The sequence below is a fragment of the Electrona antarctica genome (assembly GCF_951216825.1).
Source record: "Electrona antarctica genome assembly, chromosome: 16".
Taxonomy (NCBI): Eukaryota; Metazoa; Chordata; class Actinopteri; order Myctophiformes; family Myctophidae; genus Electrona; species Electrona antarctica.
In genome coordinates this window covers 36166911-36189197 of record NC_136797.1, presented here as the reverse complement: position 1 = coordinate 36189197, position 22287 = coordinate 36166911, and the positions used below count along the sequence as shown (strand labels likewise).

The 22287-nt window shown below is 42.5% G+C and overlaps 1 protein-coding gene across 1 annotated transcript in view; it reads right to left on the bottom strand.

The window, feature by feature from the left end:
• Positions 1-21946, bottom strand: part of loxhd1a (lipoxygenase homology PLAT domains 1a) — a gene marked incomplete at both ends in the record, with an annotated part of 62305 nt that extends 40359 nt beyond the window's left edge. The window contains 10 exons of the mRNA XM_079524014.1: positions 497-632; positions 1767-2017; positions 4450-4573; positions 6582-6730; positions 7707-7805; positions 9547-9731; positions 11260-11340; positions 14632-14643; positions 15099-15213; positions 21121-21946. Coding sequence (XP_079380140.1) covers positions 497-632; positions 1767-2017; positions 4450-4573; positions 6582-6730; positions 7707-7805; positions 9547-9731; positions 11260-11340; positions 14632-14643; positions 15099-15213; positions 21121-21946 — 1978 coding nt within the window. The remainder of the gene's footprint in view (positions 1-496; positions 633-1766; positions 2018-4449; positions 4574-6581; positions 6731-7706; positions 7806-9546; positions 9732-11259; positions 11341-14631; positions 14644-15098; positions 15214-21120) is intronic.
• Positions 21947-22287: the final 341 nt, after the last annotated feature.

The window sequence follows — 22287 nt, the reverse complement described above, 5'->3', positions numbered from 1 at the left end:
AAAGTACTGAAAATTGAAAATACTCCAGTAAAGTAAAAATATGTCAAAATTGTACTTAAGTACAGTACTTCAGTAAATGTACTTAGTTACTTAACACCACTGCCGTAAAGCCACTGCCTACAGTAGCCTACCTGGCTACCTACACCCGAGTGTAGGTAGGCATGGCAGGGTTTAGAAGACCCAAGATCGATAACAAAGAAGACCTCTTGCTCACTGTCTTCTTTAGTTATTTAGCATAGAGCAGGGATTCTCAACCATTTTAATTTCAAGAACCACCATTTGATATGACTTTCATCTCTGCGACCCCAAACTACACAGTCAAATCCTCCGTGTAAACTGTAGTACAGACCCAAAGGGTCCAGTTGGACTCCTTGGAGTTCCCAGGCCCAATGTTGAGTATCACTGCCTTTAGGCTGTATGGTCAAATTGACTTGTGAGTAAAAGTGCGTGATTGACTTGAACTGCTTGTGCAAAGGAGAATGAGTTGATCACTCACGCTTGAGTTTCTTCTGTCTGAGAGAAACCATCTCATAGAGCTCCCTCTCAATGAGTCCATCACCCTCGTCCTCGTCCAGCCACTTTCCACACGGAAACGTCTGCTCAAGGCCCGTGAACGGACAGTAGACAGTCACCTGGCGTGATGGGAACATTGGGAACAATGACAGTATAGGTTCTGCTCGGAGTCGTAATATTCAATCATCATAAAATGATCAAGGGTGTCATTTTGTGAGGTTAGGTTGGTCATATGTACAGTAGCATAACCATGTGTTTGTGTACAGTCAAATCCAAATGCTCAGAGGCCTAGAGTAGACGTTTATAGCTGAATTATTCTAAAATAAGGAAACTTCTGTGTCCATTTCCCTCCGTCCTCAGTGAGTTGAACAATTGGTATGCAGAGGCTGGCTCAATAATGCAAAGCTCTATAGAGCTCTTTAGAGTCTAAAGCAGCAAGCAGGACCCAGCTTGACTGTGTGTGGTCAATGAGAGCGACACAACTGCCTCATCAATTGTGTCAGCAACAACCTGATAGCACTCAGGGTGGGGTGCATGTGTTTGCCCTCAGGGTGCTACAATGATAACAACCAATTGCCAGAGTAGGACTTTACAGTTACGTGGCTGTTAGCATAGTTTGGATGCATGATGGCATGCATCCCAGAAATTAGACTAGTTATACTGTAGTAATATCATATTATATTGGTTAACCTATAAAGCCTAATACATACTTTATAACTCGTGTCGCTTGACAAAAAAACTGTAGATCTTCTATTTTCGGCAAGCACCATGCTTAAAGGTAGGTTAAGTGATATGTTTTGGTTTAAACAAAAAAAAATCATAAAAGGTTAAATCACTATATTTTGATAGTAATCATTGCTATAGAGTGTTTGTTCAATAACAGGGGTCTTCCTGTCTTTCCAGCTCTTTATCAGCTTCATTTTTTATAGTGTTCCACTTCAAATTTTGCCCGCTTATTTCTTTGTGTCGCCACTTATAGATATCCACTTGTTTAATCTGTATCCTGACTGAGTTCTCTATCCTGATTGGATAAAATTGGTATCCCGACCTGAAAATTTGAAAAGCTGGAGAGACATGGAGACTACTATCTACTGAACAAACACACTATACAACAATGAGTACTATCAAAATATAGGGCATTTTAACACTTATTTTAACCAAAGAAAATGACTTACCCTACCTTTAATTTATAATAACATTAATGACAATTCAATAATTCTTGTTTATGAGTCAGCATGTGAGTTACGCAATACCTTTTCACAGTACCACCCGGCGCCAATGGCAGCGTTATCGTGTCCAATGGTCACCCTGCTGAGAGGGCTGATGAGCTCACAGATCTCCACGTTAAAGATGTCGATCAGGGCGCGCTCAAACGCTCCGCCCTCCAGGAAGATCTTGCCGCTGTTCTTCTGGCCCTTTGCGCCGTGCATTACGAAGTGGATTTTGGAGTTGGTGCCTGCACCTCTCACGTTGCCCGTCATCACCTGGACATTGTAAACGATCCCTGTACGGAAATACAGAAATACAGTCTGCCGTTCATCAATGTAACGGTGAATTATTGAAATATAATCTTATACCTGCGTGTGCGCGTTTCGTTGCTGTCAGGAGGGAACCTTGTACTGTATGTTCAAAACTAGTGATGCAGTATCGGCCACATAATCGGTATCGGACGATATTGCTGTTATCTGTCAATATCGGTATCGGCAAATAAAAATGACATTAACCGATGGCAGTATAGCCGATGTTTATCTGTTGTTGATAAGCATACATTTTGCATTGGCTATGTTGGTGTGTTGGTTATCTGTAGTCTACCAAGCTGTAGATTCTGAACATTTATTTCTTATTCATATTGAATATGTATTTGTTTCTCTAGCACAGGGGTTCTCAACCTTTTTGGCCGGGGACCCCCGGAAATGCTTTGGCAATGTCTCGGGACCCCCGCCCCGCCCCCTCCCGACCCCCAATATAAATTGACTGCTACAATAACCTTAAACCATTTTGGGCGGGAACCCCTTTTGATGTTTTAAGCATCGTTATAATTTAGCTATTGAAAAATAGCAGATCTACAAGCTCATAGCGCGCCACCGAGTGGCGCGCTATGAACTTGTAGGTCTGCTATTTTTGAAAAATCGTGAAAGTAAAATTTAAAAAAAAATCTTTTTTTTATTTTTTTTTTTAAATAATTTGGGGACCCCCTAAAATAATTTGGCGACCCCCCGAGGGGTCGCGACCCACGGGTTGAGAACCCCTGCTCTAGCACAGTGGTTCCCAAACTGTGGTGCGTGCACCCCTTGTGGTGCGCGTGCACCCCTTGTGGTGCGTGCACCCCTTGTGGTGCGCGGGCGCCTTCTAGGGGGTGCGTGACATGAAAAGGCTAATGGTGGTGCTATGGTTTTATTTATAAGAAAAAGTCCTTCTGCACACCTACAATGGACAGGTGCGTCGGATAACTGGAACTGAGAAGTAGAGAAAAAGAATCCTGCACACTGTCTTCACTTGAGTTTAGATTTTATTGAGCAACGTTTCGGTCGTCAGACCTTCATCAGGCATGCAATGAAGGTCTGACGACCCAAACGTTGCTCAATAAAATCTAAACTCAAGTGAATACTTGCCAATATATGGCAAGTACTGTATATGCAGAATATAGCATAATTATGCTGCATATATATCATATTAGCCTGGATCCAGCCCAAAGACCCCACCCACTCTCTGAGTGGACGGCATCTCTTGGTCTGGTGGTGCACTGTGAACCTATAATTTCTTTGGTACAAAAATGTATTATCCAATGAGAATTGGTGGTGGGGGTGGGTCTAACGAACAACCAATCAGCGCCGAGTCCCTTTTTTAGCGTCATCACGCAGCGCAACACACAGAGGAAGGAGGGAAAAACAACACCAATGGCTACTGGTTGAGGGAAATTCTAATCCCCTCCCCCTTGAAATCGCTCAGACAGGAGACAATGTCAGACTGAAGCTTCAAGAAAGCTACAGTCTGATAATCAGGCTAATATCATATGCCATATTCAGGTTCATATATATATGTGGATAAATAGGAAATATATGTCTCTATAGCTTATGCAATTTATATTTCCATGTGGGGGGGTGCATCAGCTAGTTCGGGAGGTAACAGGGGGTGCATGGACAAAAAGGTTTGGGAACCACTGCTCTAGCACAAAAGGGGAAAATAAAAACATCACAAACTAAATAAACATAAGTCGGTATTGGTTTCTGTACCCTGTACTGATCACATTTCTGCCAATAAAGTATTCAATCAATCAATCAGTATCGGCTATCGGCTAAATTGTTATTTTAAACATCGATATCGGTATTGGCCAATAATTTCCATATCGGTGCATCCCTATTCAAAACAGTTACTTTTCAGGTAATGAAAATAAAAACCTGTGTTCTAATAGATCCAATATAGCTATACTTTTGTCACAAGATCTTGTTGACTGGCAGAATTGTTTCAGTCTGCGTCCCTTCCCTACCAAGGTCTCCAAGCCGGATGTCTTAATCTTATCTTTTGAAGACCTTAACTCCTGGGCCGAGAACCGGAAGTTAGCAATGGTTAGCAATGGCTATGTAGAGTTAACCACAATGTTTTTTAGCATTGGGAGGTAAAGAGGAGACACTTTATTGTGAAGGGACGACAGAATGAGGAGAGGTGTTGTTGCTGCGTAATTGTCGAGAGTAATGGCTGCGTGCGATATTGAACAGTCAAAACTATATCTGTATCAATACACCTGTATCAATATAATTATGTCATTGGAATACTGTATATGGGCGCTTCAAATTTGGTCTTGAAACGGGCCTCCAGATTCCTAATGCCGCCCCCCTGACCCATACACAACAGGTCACATATAGCGACAATATTTGATTACTCCACCAAATCTGTATATATCCTTTTAGTAGTGAGTAGAGTGTGAGTTATTCTTACCCATGGGTTGTCCTGACCCCACCAATACATCTCTCTGTATTTTCCCATCACCCTCATCCATCGCAAACCAGCGGTTAACTGGGAACTCATAGACCTCCTTATTCCCCATGTCATCAATTAGCACCTGGAGACAGACACAGACCAGTGATCCTCAAACGTTTTCATTTCAAGGATCCCCAGTTTTAAATGCATTCCATTGAGTCACAATCCTCTTTTTTAATGTCTGGGACTCCATGGCCTTATTCCAGCTGTCAGATTTGTGGCAGCGGTGGCCGAGCGGATAGCGGCGCGGTCTAGATACCGGAAGGTTCCCAGTTCGAATCAGCCGTCCGACACGTTAAAATTACCACCGCTGAAATGCCCTTGAACAAGGCATCAACCACTACGATGAAATGTGTTCTATGAGCAGGGCCTGGCTGGAAACAAGTTCTTGAGCTTAGCCCAGATACCCTGGGTAAATATAGATTTCATTTCATTTCATTTCAGATGATCACGAATCACAATCACACAGTCAAAAACCTTTACTTTGCAAACCCTGCCTCTTGGCACAGAAGCAGGCAGCGGACCCATTCAAAGCATTATCTCAGGGTGCTACAAAGTAACAAATGTCTATCTACATCGTGTAAGTATAGACTTAGAAATAAAACTAATGTTGACTAATCATTACAAGTGGCTCTTATTTTGAAGAGGAAGTCAGTTTCGGTTGTACCCAAGCTGCCATTACAAATGATGCTGGGAAGTGCTATAGTCTAATCTAATGAAGTAGTAAACAAGAATGCACGTGGATTAAACACAAGCTTTTAGCCAAAGTTCATGTATTTACAACATGAAAAACATGCATCTGTGACTAAAACAATGTACACACTTTGGAAGTACGTTGAACATGGAACCTCCACGGCATTAGTAGTTCATGTATCCAAACATCCACCTGTTTCCAGTGTCCCATGAGCCTTTGTGACCAGTGTTGCCATATTTTGTAAGACAAACAAGCGGCTAGGTCTATGAAAACAAGCCCAAATGTTTTACCACTTTAGTTTACATCGGCTATCAGATCTACAAGCGACCCATTGTTACATCTGTTATTTTCAAAAATATTGAGAATAAATATTTTGAATATTCTTTAACATTTTAACAACACAAGTATGGGTGTCCCTGGCACAAAATATGTTCAGATGGATGTCCGTTGACAATACTGGTTACACCAATCTGGGGTTCCTTGACGTGAAAAAATGTGGGCTGGGAACCACTTTCTTATTTGGGCTTGCTTCCTAATGTTTTAACTTTAAACAACATTAGGAAGCAAGCCCAAATAAGCAAGTTCTGTACACTTTAGAAACAAGCCCAAATAAACAACTACAAAAAAATCCCAAATATCCTCATTCAAAACCCTAATAGGGTAGTGTAAAGACCGCCCCTGCCTGCCTCTTTGCTCTATGGTTACCACGTCCAGACTGTCCTCCGAGGTGGAAAGTCTGCCGACACGTACTGTCACTGACGTGAGGTTACTACGAGTCCGTGGTGGGAAATGTTGCTCTGTGTTGGCTCTTAATTAAAGAAAATAAGGCTATGGGGCAACACAAAGAAACAAGCAAAACAAACTAAACCTAACCTTAAATCAATAACAAACACTATAACTAATCCTACCAAAAATAAGGTTACATTATGATTGTGCCTGACCAAAAGATGTTTACAAAAAGCAATGGCTCCCATACTCCCTTAAATAATACGAACATAATTATGTTTTAACTACATTCTGTAACTGTACTCTGCTTTTACATGTATGGCAATAAAGGCTTCTGATTCTGATTCAGATTATTTTTACAATTTAACAGGTGCACTGCCTGCAGGAATGTGCTGTTATTTAAATTGAAGTTCACTTAGCCTGCTTATATTATTCCCTTAGTGCTTGTACATGGAACTGTTAATTTGGCTGCCATGCCAATTCTTATAAACACTTAGTTGGGGGGGGGGGGGGGTTCTGTTCGGGGGGCCAGATTGTGCGCTCTGCGATCACTAGGGTTCTAAACTGGTGTTGACTAGCTGTGTGTGTTTGGAGACTGGAAAGAAGGCAGTCCATATTTTTTGTTGCACGTGGTGACCCTAGGCCGGGTCATAACATGCAGTAGTAGTACCTTATCCAGACACCAGCCAGCTGATGAGCCTTTATTGTCGTGGCCAACGGTTATTTTCCGGAGCCTCCCAAGATTTGGTGCTTCTATCGTAAACTTGTCCTCTGTTGCGCGTTCAAAGTTGTCCTTCTCACTGGCCAGTCGTCTCTCTCCTTTAGTGTGCAATGAACACTATTTTCATGTTATGAGTCAAAGGCATTGCTATAAAAGTGATGCTAGCTATTTGTACAATCCAAACACTAAAAACGCTTAGTAAAAAAAATGTTATGTTGTTGCTTATGTACAAACTCACAAGGTCATGAGCTTGTACTGTAGATGTGCTATCGGGGAGTGATGTCATCGTACAACAAATCAGTCTTTAAACACTGATTAATATGAAGAATGATAGCCTGGACCTGCCTTCTATCCATTCAGGCACTTGTCTGACATTTATTTATGAAAGCAGGCGACATATGACCAAGACGGACGAGTTTTGGCTACAAAGCCTTTCTCAGCGCAGAAGGCTTTGTAGCCGAAACGTGTCCGTCTTGGTCATGTTGGGCCCGCTTTAATAAATAAATAAAGTCCCTGAATGGACAGAACGTGAGTGCTGGCTCACGCTGGAACATTCTTCACATAATTCACTTTTGGAACCATGTTGCACCTGACAGGTTTATTCACTTTTGGAGCCATATGTGACTAAATTTGACTGAGGGACTGCCATTGGATTTTTTTGAATTTTCGTTTTTTCATGTCATATGAAAGCAGGGAATCATAGCTTCAAATTGACGTATTGGTTGTTCAGTTTGACCAACCAGTTTTGGAGATATGGCTTATAGAGTAATGTCTTGCAGAAAACAGCGAGTTGAGAAAACAGGCTTGAAAGGTTCACTTCTGTGGTCTCTAACGTTACACCTAGCTACATGTTTGGGCATTTATTTCATATTTACATGTCGATTTCAGCTCTAGTATGTGAAGAGTCTGCCTGTGCTATTAACTCATTTTTGGAAAAAAGCTGGAATTTGCGCGATGGCAGTCTTTCAGTCAAATCTGGTCACATATGCTGCACCTGGCAGGTTTTTTTTATATTGCTCTTGTGATTGGAGTTTGTGCTCGTGTTCATTCTAGTTTTAAACACCACTAATTCACCTGAGTCTCCATTCTCTCCAAAGATGTTCAGGTAAACATTAGCATCTGTACCGCTGCCCTTCTGGTCGGAAGTGAAGACACTCACTATATATTTATTCGCTGCAAAAAGACAAAACACAGCAATCACAAACATGGCATGAGGTTAAGACAACAAGGCCAGGCCACCGAAGTGTAATGCAAGACTGGCATGCAAATAAGCAGTGGTGTAAAGTAACTAAGTGCCTTTTTTTCTGATGTACTGTTCTTCAGTAAATATTTGAGGTATTATTTACTTTACTTGACTATTTCCATTGTCTGATTGCGACCGAAGGTCGCCGTTAACTATGGAATTGTGCATTTCCCATCAGTCAGTCAGTCAGTCAGTCAGTCAGTCAGTGTATCACTCAAAATCCCCATACATGGGGAAGCCCCCATATATGGTGCCCAGGTCTCGTGACATCAGGTGACATCATCGGGGATGTTAGTAAATCAGGGATCATAGTAAATGTGACCTGCTGTCGCAATTAAGCCCATATATGGAGATCCCTGATGTCGTCTTAGTGGTACTTTATACTTCTAATCCACTACTATCTCAGAGGCAACTATTGTACTTTTCACTCAACTACAATTTTGTGACAGCTTTAGTTAGCTACTACTAGCTACTATTTACTTAATAATTAACAATACAAAACCTAATTAACTGATGCATGATGATATGTTATTATAGTTCAAGCTACCCAGCAGGACATAAAGTACTGAAATTAAACCTAGACCTAGCTCTGGTCCATAGGTTAGAAGGAATTCTCCTTAACGGTATGAGACTTTCGAACCTTTGCGCGCACACACCAAAGGGTGCGCAGTCTGCGCACCTTCTAAGGAGAACTCCTTCTAATGCTATAGACCAGAGCTACCTCTAGACATGAATCATGATGCTACAGTAGTAGTATGTCATGATGTTCAAGTACACACGCTGGTCATGATGCGTAAAGTACAGTATGTTGCAGGGACTTAGCCCCAAACCAACCCTTGATCCTGAGTGGCAAGCAGGGAGGCATCAGGTTCCATTTTTCTAGTCTTTGGTATGACTCGACCGGGGAGTGAACCCCATGCAACCTCCCTGTCTATAGGGCAGACACACTAACCGCCTCATTAGCAGACGATGCTTTCTGAAGTCATTAGAGAGACCTCTGTTTAAAGACCCAGTTTAAATATTCATCACTTGTGGTGTGTGTGTGTGTGTGTGTGTGTGTGTGTGTGTGTGTGTGTGTGTGTGTGTGTGTGTGTGTGTGTGTGTGTGTGTGTGTGTGTGTGTGTGTGTGTGTGTGTGTGTGTGTGTGTGTGTGTGTGTGTGTGTGTGTGTGTGTGTGTGTGCGCGCGCGCGCACGGGGGGCTTTTATGTCTTGGCTCATGTAGCTTTGTTCAATCTATTTGCCTCTAGCTGTTACTATGATAACCACTTCACTGTCACGTCCTGGTTTGCACCCACAAACATCGATCTCCCTTTTTTTTTAGCACACAAACACACACAAACAAAGCTGATTGTGCCAAATATTTCAGTATATAACACAACATTACAAAACCTGAGCTCAGATCTGTATCACTGAGCAATGTAACTAAATGATGAGGAGACACATTTTGGAAGATCAGTTTTTAATCAATGGAGCAATTAACTGTTGAAGCTATTTCACCAATATTTGGAGGTACATCATGGCTAGGCAACTACACAACCCAAACCTCTACTTAAGTGTAATTTTGCTTTATAATGACACTTCTCCACGTATACTGCTCCTAAATAGTTAGGAATAGGATGAGTAAATGCAGAGGACAAATTCTAAAAGGTGTGTGCTGCAGGGTGACGTACATTTGGGGAGATCCATTGGGTTTTGGCTGCCCAGCAGATATCTGACAATCAGGCCGTCGCCCTCCTCCCTGCTCAGCCAGTTGGTGCAGCAGAAGTAGAAGCGGAGATGTGGCCGCTGCATGTCCGTCACCACCACCCTGTCCAGGAACCAGCTGGTTCCGATTCCTGTGTTGTCATGCTCGATCCTGAGGAACCAGAGGTCAGCTATTCAGAGTAGTATGAACTCGATTGATTGATTGATTGATTGATTGATTGATTGATTGATTGATTGACTGAATTAACAGTTTGCTAAATAGTATAGGATTGTTTCCATTGTGTGGTCCTATGTATTCAATTCATCAAGACATTTAAAGACATACAATAACCAAATCGTCAACACTAGTAGCAATAAAAGTGAATGTACAATAAACAATTGGGGGGGTTGTCATTTCCCTAGGACCAGTTGCAAATTGCAGACAGGTGCTCTTTTATTATGGCTTTAGTTTTGAAGGAGGTTATAGGGACTATGGAGTCACAGTTTTTGATGGCTGTCGGTAGGGTATTCCACATTTTGGTGGCATAGCAACAAATGTATCCCCATGTTTGTGCCAAATCTGGGTTGAACGAGATCAGTATGGAGCTCCCTCTGGTGTTGTACCTACGTTTGACTCGTACGTTATTGAAATAGTTGACAGGTGCATGGGCACTGATCCCTTGAGTATCTTGAAGACCAGGCCCATTGTAAAGTTGCTGTATGCTAGTCTGTACATGAGCCATATCCCACCCAGGCATAATAAGCAGGGGTTATTCTCCACAATATGTTGTGGAGAATATCACTACAAACCATGAGTCCATGATTATGCAACATTGCAGACTGTTTTTCATCCCACATTGTCACAGCGATCCAGGTTCTGCCATCTCTGCAGTAATCTGGTTGCCCGCTTTCACTTTTGTCTGTGACGTACATACAGCCCCAGCAGTAAGACATAAACCATCAACAACAGATGGGGCTTAACTCAATAACATCACTTAATGAAATCCCCAAAGCAGCCTTGCCGGAAAACTCAATTTGTAAGCTGATGTTATTACTATTCTCTGTGGCTGCAACATACAGAAAATGATATGGACTGTTAAGCAGTTGTAGGATTTACATCCATTTTGTTTATTTTATTTAGATAAGCTAGTAGACACAGGAAATACAAGCGTCTCCACTCTCCAGTCAGAATTGAAGCGAGGACATTGTGATTATGTAGGCAACGTATTATCCACTTAGTAGCTATTCATTCATTACAATCAGTAACCCTTCATTTGAATGTTTATTCAATGCCATGATGAATGTAACATTAGCCACTGCATGGAACCCTATAGTATTCCTATTTTGGGATGAACATTCTGGGAGAAATAACTGATCTGCAAGTTCTGCTGTTTTCAGCAAAGACATTTGTCGAGCGAAAACATGAAGGGTGCCTGGTAGAGAGCCCTGGGTGACTCCGGTCAACTAAAGAATTATGTATTTTGCCCCAGGCCGACCTAGCGGTCCAGGCACCCAGGCTGCTAATCCAGCCTGACGTGGGTTCAATTCCCGACACTCCCCATCTCTCTCTCCCCATTTCCTGTCGGCTTACTGTAAACTATCCAATAAAGCAAAAAAATAAATAATTATGTATTTTAAATGTATATTACATCATTCAGTTTTAGTATAATAATTGAATCACTTAGTTCACTAAGCAGTACCTGAGCTTCTTGATTGGCCCCACGTTGTGTGTTTTGATGCGGAACACATCCGTCTTATTCTTCTCAAATGCTGTTCGACTTCTGTAATTTTGGAAAGGCACAATGTAAGATCAAAAAGTGTGTCTCCACCAGGAGGATAGGACTGTGTGAGATGTTTGGCAAAATGTTTAGGAGTAATATAAACATGTTTTTTTGTTTGTTTGTTTGTTTTTTGCAACAATTTTCTTTTGTTGAGGAAATGCAGAGCCAGATCACTCATAGCATCTCTGAGGATAGAATTCTGGATGAGCAGGACATGTGCAGCATTTTGAACAAAACGGGCCACTCCTGAAAACTTTGGAAGGCAATGTTAGCCAATCAGTGTAGAATCTGAGAAATCCAACAGACTCGTCTTGTTCACATGACTATAGAGATCATGTGTACCGATTTGCGTGAGATTTGGATGAAATCTGTGCGACTAACATAAGCAATGTGTTTTGCAGAAATCGGCCTCATGGTGGCGCTATAACCGGCAGATGTGGAGGGATGCAGAGACAATTTTTTTCCATGTTTTTTTCCAAAACAGGAATTGGCCTGTTATAGCGCCACCATGAGGCTGATTTGGAAAAAAAACTGTGGCATGTCGTCCTCGGCCTAGTGGAAATGTGCGTGTATAATTTCACGGAAATTGCACAGTTTGTGATTTGTGGCATTTTGTTCGAAACTGACCAATCATGTGAGCTTTGGAAGCCACTCTTAGCCAATCAGGATGGAAGATGGGAAATGGTGCAGATCCGTGTTGATCACATGACTATGAAGATAGTGTATACCGAATTGTGTGATGTATGGATAAAATGTGTACAAGTAATCTACAGAAATGTGTTTTGCCTAAATCTGCCTCATGGTGGCGCTATAACAGGCCGTTGAAGAATATTTGGGGCTTGAGGTTCGTTGTTGGCATCCAGGGAGTGTGTGTGCAAAGTTTGGCATGGATCGGGCCAACGGTGGCGGAGATTAGCTGGTAACGGACGGACGGACGGACGGACAGACGGAAGGAAGGAAGGAAGGAAGGAAGGACGGACACACACACACACACGGACGGAGTGCAAAACATACTCTCTCCCCATGCCTTCGGCCTGGTGGAGACAATAATCATAATAATAATACATAAATGTATGAAATGAGGGTCTGTGGCCTGATACGATGCATATATCACACTGTGGGCCATGGGGTCCTTGAAATGAAAAGGTGTAATCACTGGCCTAGGGTTTCATGTTCCTTTCAGCCGTCAGAGTGATGATCCATGGGTCTACGTGGATGACTGAGCTCCTCTGCCAGCTCTGCTGAATCAGACACCCTTGCTCCCAACAATAGAGGGTACCTGCTATTGTCTCATTGTCTGTGACCCAGATCTCCTTCTACGCTCCCCTGCTTGCAATAATGGCCAATATTTAATCTGCTGACAAGGACATGGTAGCATGCACTAATCATGGCTCAAAGAGCATAGAAGAATCACAGACAGCAGCGGCTGTAGAGACACCACACATGAACACAGCCTGTCCTGCAAAGAGAGAATTTTGAGAAGACATTGCAGGGAAAAAAGCAAAACCCTCACACAAACTTTGGAATTCATGCAATTCGAACGTGTCGATTACATTGGAATTCCAAATATTTTGTGTGTTTTTCTGTTTCTGTCTTGATTGCTCAATCAGACAGATATGTGCTGAGATCCATACAGTGGCATCCATCACTTACCAGTAACATGCTGAAAAGAATTAAACATTAAACATAATACAGGTGGACCTAATATCTATCGGAGTAAGGTGAAACTCCTCTTCATTGATGTTGTTGCTATGCAATGGAACAACTTTCAAACTGGAGGCACTATTTGTGGAAAGTCATTATAGGCAAACATATTTCTAAAAGGTTCTAGAAATTGGTTAAAAGAAACATGTACACATTTCTAAGAATGTCTATATCTTCAAAATGTTCAGAAATATTGAAACTATAGCTGATCTGCTTGTAGATCAGCTATAAATTATAACAGATAAACATTCATTCTATTCCAATAAGTGGATTATTCATGACATAGCATTGTACACGGAATACATGACATGTTGCTATTTTGCAGTGGTGTAAAGTAACTAAGTACTCAAGTACTATACTTCTACTCCACTACAATTATTTGAAAACTTTAGTTACTAGTTACTTTGTATATTTTGATTATTATCACTATAAAAAAGGGTATCTTTGAAAAACAAAGACACTTGCCAAAATGTTGCTCTTTATTAGGTTGACGTTTCGGTCCATTAGACCTTCATAAGGACAGACATTAATGTATGCTCTATTTATATTGCCCTACGCACCTGTCACTAGCCTTCTGAGGTGTGCATCTGCCTTTTGCTAAAAAAGATTATTATTACTAAACATACATTAATTACCCAGGCCAGTACAGCCCTACCAATATACATTTCGACCATTTGAAAATAGCCGATCTACAAGCTCACAATGCATCGCAATGCAGCTTGGCGCTTGCACATCTTCTATTTTCAAAAGATTTGTATACGTTTGAAAACTAGTGAAATGGGACATATTTCTGCATATGAGTACTTTCTACTTTTTGTACTTTAAGTACATTTTTAATTGCAGACTTTTACTTGGAACAGAGTAGTTCTATAGGCCTATTGCAGCATGATACTGCTTGTCTGTGGTGCAGAACAACGCTGCTCCACGGTGTGAGTGACGGGGATTACAGTAGTCAGGCCTAACACCTGTGTTGGTATATCCTATCGACTGTGCAACCTTATCTTCAGTACCTGTATATGCAGAGATAAGAGCACCGCCTGCTGCTCCTGATAACATCTCTTGGCAATAGATAAGGCAGCTCTCAAGCCTTTTTGTGTTTTATCCTTTCGGTCTAGAATGTTCAGTCATGTATGCATTCTTGTCAATAAATACATCAATCAATAAACAGTAATGACATCGTGGTCTTCTTTCATTTACGTTGTAAATGGAACAGAAGACCTGCCATGTCACGTAGTTCATCCTTACTCCAGATATTCTGAGTGTCCGATTCTACTGTATAGAGAAGAGATTCCTGCACCTCAATTGTACTTCTGTAATATAGTTGCTTCAGAGGTATCATGACACATCATGGTCAGAGTAAATTGCCTATACAAGGGCAGGTATACCAATTGTGATAAATACACTGAAGCAATAACATTTTAGCAGTAGGGGCGGGCTAGCAGTTTGTTCTCTCATTGATTTCATAGAGGTCACAGCATGTGAGACAACACTTTATAGGTTGTCCACATAACAGGAATACTCTCTTATACAGTGCCATAAGTACGCAAGTGTAAAACAACATCAGCATCTTGACTCATAAGAAAATACCTCTTTTCTGTGCTGAGGAGTTAGAGGAATAGAAAAGGTTAACAGTTAAAAGTTGACATGAATATATTTTTATTACCAGCATACCTGCTGTCCACCTCGCCAAACAACACATACAATATAAAATATGATTGATGTATACAGTACTGCAGTACCAGTATTTAAAAGCTAACACAACTCCTTTTGCAGACAGTATCACAGTAGTATTAAGGCCATATAGGACTGTGTTGATTAAAGCAGTGTTTCTCAAAGTGGGGTCCAGGGAGCCCCAAGTGTCATTGAGGGGGCTCCAGGGGGGCCCCACCAAATGGACCCTTGTGGGTCTTTAACACCGAAAGAGTACAAATGGAACCAAATAGACAGTCCCATTTGGTTCCATTGTACACTCTTGGATTTGTGTAGATTGGGGTCTCAAATGGGGGTCCATGGCATAATTCATAGCAAACTGGGGGACCCTGAAATTAACTCACTTGCTGGCCAGGTGCACTTTTGGAGTCACTCCATACTCTCCGAATAGACTAACAAAGATATTGGCATCAGTGCCTGCTCCTTTAACGTCACCAGTGACAGTTACCACCTCATATACTGAAAATGGGGAGAGAGAGAGAGAGAGAGAGAGAGAGAATTATGCAACATCTGAATCACACAGTATCAATACAGTATCAGTTAACATTCTCAGACATGGCACGATAATGGAGAAAATATACACAAAATATATACAGTGAGGGGCGCCCACTGTATCTATATCGGCCACATGACATCATTTAGTGCTCGACTTAGTGCTAGACTTGGCTGGCAAACGATTTACTAAATTTAGTAGACTTGGCTAGCAAATGTCTACCAGCCAAGTCTATGGACTTTGATGTAAATCATAAGTTCTCTAAACAATCCCATAGACTTGGCTCCCATATGGCGTAATCTTCAAAAGCCATGCTTTGGTATTGCATCCCTCGAAAAATGACTTTGTTGTCTTTTGCAGCACTGCGTTTGAGCAGGGTAATGTTTCATTCCATTCCATGCAGCATGGCTGCCAGGGAATTCAATGCAAATAATCTGCAGTGTCTGCCTGGTAACCATGGTAACTAACACGCCAGCCACACCTCGCTCATGTTCCACAGCTTCATTTGACAGCTACCAGACAGACAGACAGACAGACAGACAGACAGACAGACAGACAGACAGACAGACAGACAGGTTTCCAAAATAGCAGATCTACAAGCTCACAGCTTATATATCATCTATTTTTGAAAATGTTTGACGTAAGTGGTTAAGCATGACATTGCACAATTTCCCTATAGAGCCTCCCAAAATAAACACCCTAGTCAGGATTGCTCTACTTTAGGCTATAGCTTAGAGCCCTGTAATGGGTCTGCACTCATCTTCCATTCTTTTTCCTGCTACTTTTCAATGTTTTCCAATGTGTTGCTGCTGCTACTCTTAGTTCAATGTATTGGAAATCAAGCACACTCGCAACTTCTTTCTATAGGAACACGATAGCCGCTATCTGTACGCTAGAGTCTAGCGTACAGATACTTGACACCAACTCAAATTAATTAATAGAAAGGGGGTGGTGGGGTCTGGGGGATGAGGTGCAGGTGGCGCCAATAGGAGCAATTTTGCTGTCCAACCAGCCATTGAATTTAGAATTTAGTAGTAGTATAGATGCCAATAGGCCCATCTCCGTTGTACCAAGGTAACCTCATCTAGGTGTCGTGCTCCTGATGGGAAAGGCCAGTAGGGAGTGCTTTACATTGCCAGTGAGACTGAGCGATAAGGCCCTTAACGGTCAAGGATGAGGAATACTCTTTTGGTGTTTTCCCCGTGGAGAGGCTTGGACTGAGGCTACCACAGAGCTTGGACTGGGGCTACCACATAGTTTGGACTGTGGCTACCACAGAGCTTGGACTGGGGCCCCCACAGAGCTTGGACTGGGGCTACCACAGAGCTTGGACTGGGGCTACCACAGAGCTTGGACTGGGGCTACCACAGAGCTTGGACTGGGGCTACCACAGAGCTTGGACTGGGGCTACCACAGAGCTTGGACTGGGTCTACCACAGAGCTTGGGAGTGGGCAGAATCATTCACGAGGCCGAGTCGTCACGGCTGATCTTGCGCTCACAGCCTCTTCCCCAAGATGCATGTCCAAGACGCTGGAGGGAAGCAGTGATTTCAAGTCTGGCCAAAGCATATACTGACTGACCACTTCTCACTATTATGTATACACTTTTATTTTATTTTTAATTTCCCAGTGACATTAATCACCCATTCCCCATATCCAATAATAATAATAATACAATAACACAATAATAGAGCAATGGCACATTCTGTGTTTGTTTGTATAATTGTGGAAAATGTCAATACAAATATTTGACTAATAACAATAACATAGCAATAACAACTATAGGCATGTCCCTAAGCATGCTGAGAAGGCTCTCCTTGGCCTGGGACGCTACAGTATTTTGAAAAGGTGCCACTTCTGTTACCACCTTCATTGAGATTGGTGAACACTTTGCTGTTATGAGATAAGAATGTGCCATGATCCAAACCTTTAATGGGCTGTCCCATAAATGTTCATACCTCGCAAATATTGAAATATTGAAATATTTTATTCACTCTCCTGTTGTGAACTATACTACTTGACATATCTAACTGTATTACTATTTAATGTAGCAGGACAGACTACAACGTGAGTAAAGATGTCAATACTGTATATCCCCGTACTCTACTGTATATCACTCAATACTACTGTATATCACTCAATAGTGTAACTATAGTCCAGTCCCAGCTTAGTAAGATGTTAAAGTAAAAATATTTAGGACGGCCGTTGAGCCGATTCTACTCTATGGCTCCGAGACATGGACACTTTCAAAGAAACTAGAGAAACGGTTGGATGGCACTTACACCCTGTCACGGGGCAACCCGTGCCCTATATACAAACACACATGAAACTGTTGTCTATATAACATGCAAGGACTATTGTTTTAAACTTTATTGAAATTGTAATCACTGATTGGTTAGTTGTCTCTCCTGCACTGCTGGTGGCATTTCCCTTGATGAGGAAGGGGCCAAGTGCTATGCAGGAGAGGGGTTTTCTTCTTATGCTTTGAGAAATTGTCATGGAGTTTTCATTCTGATTTATACTTGTTTAATTGTAACACATTATTGAGAATGTTTAGGTTACTGTTAATTCAAGGTGTTATTTATGGAAGTATTTATATTAGTGAAGTATTTGAGAAGAAATGTGCTAATTGAGTCTGTGCCCAGTGGTAGGATCCACTCCTATTTAAAGGAGGCGGCAGTGACAGGTTAGTTAGTTAGAAGTGGGCAATGACACAGGTAACATCCCTGAGGGAGAGCTACAGGGCCTTGTATAAGCAAGGTACAGCCTGAAGAGAGCTCTTAGCCAGTTGGGTTTGGTTCAGTAGTGTGTGCTCAAGTGTTTATTTCATTTTTCAGTATTATTATTATTGTTATTTTCCTGTTTTCATACTGTGGAATCTGTACTGGACTTTAGGTGGAGGAGTTTTGGGGGACAATAAAGACCCTTAAACTGCATTTCTGACTGTTCTTGGAGCCTTGGCCGTTTGGGCAACTTCACACACCCGCCTTCTAATGAGAGCGCACAATCTGTCTTGGAAGAGCCACCCATCGACGAATCTAATATACGGCAACCTTCCCCATATTTCATCACTAGTCCGATCCAGAAGAACACAGTTTGCCGGCCACTGCTACAGAGCTGACAATGAGGTTATATCTTCCCTTCTTCTCTAGAGTCCTGCCTCAAAGCAGACCAGAGGTAGAAAACTGTCGTTCCCTAATGTCATCGCTAGGGACACAGGCATCAGTAAGCAGGAACTGGGGATGGCAATGAAGGACCGGGAAGTCTGGCGTGTTATTGTGAAATCCACGATCTCGACCACGGTCGAAAAATGATGATGATGATAGTCCAGACTCCAGAGGTCTGATGCTACAGCAGACCTTTAGCAGTAGTAGTAGCTTGGCCCTGCTATTATCTATTGTCTATAAGAAAGGACACATTGGTAACAGTATAGTGGTTTTGTGTTACTGAGCAACAATGTAAGCTATATGTTAAATCCCTACCCTGTGGGGTTATGTAACTGAAAAGTGTTCAATATTGCATGTACAGGAGGGGAAACAATGGTATATGGCTTGTGTCAACACACTATGGGCAGTCCTCGCCATGTAGCCTACGAGCGACTGTGGGGCAGAGGGGGGCTCCCTGACAGGATGGGGTTTCCCACCCCTTCAGTAGGACAGTAGCAAAATGGTCACCATGTGAATAAGGTCAATTTAGGGACCAGTCGAAATTTAGAAAAGGGGGCCCTGGAGGAAAATAGGGGAGGGCCATGTCTTTTTAATTTTAGTCAGAGGGAGGGTGAGCTAATTTTATTTCGAGTCCAAGGGAGGGTGATCCAATTTTGATATTAAAATAGTCCGGGTTTTATATATATATATAATACTACAGCTTTTCTGAATTAAAGTACAACTTTGGTCAACGATACCCCTCTGTTGCTTTCACTTGGTTCTTCCCAACAGGACCGGTTTTCATTGTTCCCCGTGTCAATCATTGTGCTTGGCCTATCCAAGTGTGTAAGTACACACTACAACCCCCACTTTTCTATAGCTCCCATAGCTTGCTGTGTTAGGCGTTAAACTACGAGACCATTGTCTGCGTTAGCCGTGAGTTCAAACCTCACTGTGGACTTCTTTTTTTTGCGGTCACTTTATTTTCTCACATATTAAAAACGCTAGCAAATTAAAGTTAGGAATAAATAATACTCAGGTAAATGTGATATTAATTAATAGGGGAGGGTGATTACTTTTTGTTTAATCACCTGGGGAGGGGACTGGATTTTTATTTTCATTCACAGGGAGGGTGATGGTATTTTATATCAGGACACATACATTTCCTCCAGGGGTACCCCTATTTAAATTTCGACCGGTCCCTTAGGAAAGAGAGGTCTAATAGACAACTTGTGTGGTTTCACCATTATACATGACTCAGAGAGCATTCAGATAGGCCTAGTAGTTATTATGAGTATCGGTGTTATGGCTTAACATTGGGGAACGTTTAGTCAACAAAGTACACGCATGCATACTGTATACAGTGTACACTGTGTACAGTGTAAGACATGGCAGACCATAGCCCAGCTAATACTGAGGAGGTGTAGGAAAGTATACTGACACCTGATATCTAGCAATTTGAGAATACTTGAACAGAGACGGACTTAGAGATCCAATTAACAGGGGAGACCTATTAAAACCTGATTAAGAGAAAGAGAGACACCTGATAAAATCAGATGGATGGTGGCCCCAGGAAATGTGACCAGAGACATCTATCCTCTCGCTCTAAATGTTGTTTAACCACAATCACTTAACCGATCTGTACACCCATTACGGGCTAGGCCTGGGATACTGTACACTGGACTCAATGAACTCATTAAGTTGAATGAACAAATGGCTGAATAGGAAAGCTGAAATACAAGCTGAAATACAGGTACGTATTGTAGGACATTAAAATGGCACACAGTGCCGTCGTATACGCGCAATACGCACTGCGAGTAGGGCAACACGCCGAGGGGGGCAACAAAATTTGCCAAAAAGTACCAAGCCGACCCTCATAATAACACATTTCTACGCGGCTCCGCCGCGTAATAACGAGTGGCCGTGTGTGCATCCTCGCAAACGGCAAATAGCCGATCTGAATGAGGAAATGCATCGGGAGGGGGGCAGCACAAATATCCTACGAGTAGGGCAACCAAATGGTCAGCTATGTCCCTGATCGCACATTTTAAAGCCAGTGTGATAGGCTTATAGATAGAATAATGTTTTTGTACGGTAATACAGTATATACAATTATAAATCACATATTTTCTCCAGGAGGGGCGAGCTCATTTTGCGATCTATGACCTACATCGCAACCTATAGCTTTAGTTTGCGATTTATGCGTTATAGGTCGCGACCTATGCGCTATAGGTCGCGACCTATAACGCATACGTCGCGACCTAAAGCTATAGGTCGCGACGTAGGTCATAGGTCGCAAAATGAGGACCAATAATTCCATTAAATGCCCTTAAACATATGGGCCCTTGCCCATTTTATACTTTGACTATTCAGAAATAGTTGATCTACACACATTTTGAAGCCCCGCCCTCCAAAATTGCCATGCCCAAAATAGGGAAGTCAGTGTTCTGTTCTATTCTATTAAAGGGATGTGTTTCTGGCTCTCAGCCACGTCCCTGGCCTCGGCGTTGTTCCCAGCCCATGGGCCCTGCACCCAGCACCTGTCTACCTCCCCTCTGTCTCTGTTGAGTTCCATTCATGTGGAACATACCTGAGCTTTCACCCAAGAACAATCACAGAGGATCTCCCAGCATAGTAGGGTGTCCCATCCCCATGCCCATGTTCACAGATAACAATTTTAACATTTTAGGATTGCCTCTGGTTGTGTTGAGTGACATGTATTCCTACCTTTCTTCTTGTGGTACTCGTCGTTGTAATCATCCGATGAGTCTGTCGCGTAGTTCAGAAGCTGGTTCTGGTAGAGCTCAGCATAGTCCACCTGCTTGCTCTTGGATTTTTTCCCCTTTTTCTTTTTGTCCTCCTGCTCATCGTCATCACTGTCCCCAGATCCCTTTTTTGGCTTTTTCTTCTTCTTCTTTTTCTTGGAATCCTCATCTGAGTCCTCGTCTTCATCACTGTCTCCTGATCCCTTTTTTGCCTTTTTCTTCTTCTTCTTCTTTTTCTTGGAATCCTCCTCTGAGTCCTCTCCTTCTTCCTCCTCCTCTTCCATTAGGGGTTCTTCGTCATCATGGGACTTCTTCTTCTTCTTCTTTTTCTTCTCTCCATCTTTGGACTTACTCTTGGAGCCCATCTCCGCCTCCGCCTTTGGTTCCTCTGTAGATGGTTTCTTCTTATTTTTCTTTTTTTTGTCCTCCTGACCTCCGTCTGTCACTTTCTCTGTAAGCTTCTCTGATGTCTTCCTCTTAGACTTGATGTCATTGTTATTCTGCTCGTTCCCTTCCTTCTCATCCTCAATCAAACCATCTCCTCCAGTGTCATCATCAGATTTGTTTTTCTTTTTTTTCTCTTTTGTTTTATCACTGCTTTTCCCTTTCTTCTCCTTCTCTGGGGACTCCTGGCCCCCGGAGGCCTCTGCAGTCTTGTGTTTCCTCCCACTCTTCTCTGGGTCTGCGGTTTTGGACCTCTCTTTTGCTTTTGGCTTCGCTTCCCCCAGTCCGTCATCCGCCTCTTCGGTTTCTTCTGAACGTGTGGATTTGTTCTTCTTGGAAGACATCTTTTATTCATCCACTTCCCTGACCTTTCGTTTCGTAAGAGCTGCCTTGAGTTTCTAACACTGTAAGACAATTCATTTGACCTGTGTGGCTGCTGTGAGGCGCTGCGGGGCCCTGCCCCGGGGTTCAGATACGACTGTGTGGGGGTGTGTGGGGTGGAGGTGGAGGAGTCTGGGCCCTGCCTGAGCAGTGCGGCCCACACAGCTCACACACTCACTCACGGTCATGAAGAATTACTGCCACCTCAGCGCTCACGTGACCCACGGGAGAAAGCCCTGTGAAAAAGGAGCCTTGCAAAGAGAACTTATCCTCTCTGCTACGGCACTCTCCATTATTCATGGTG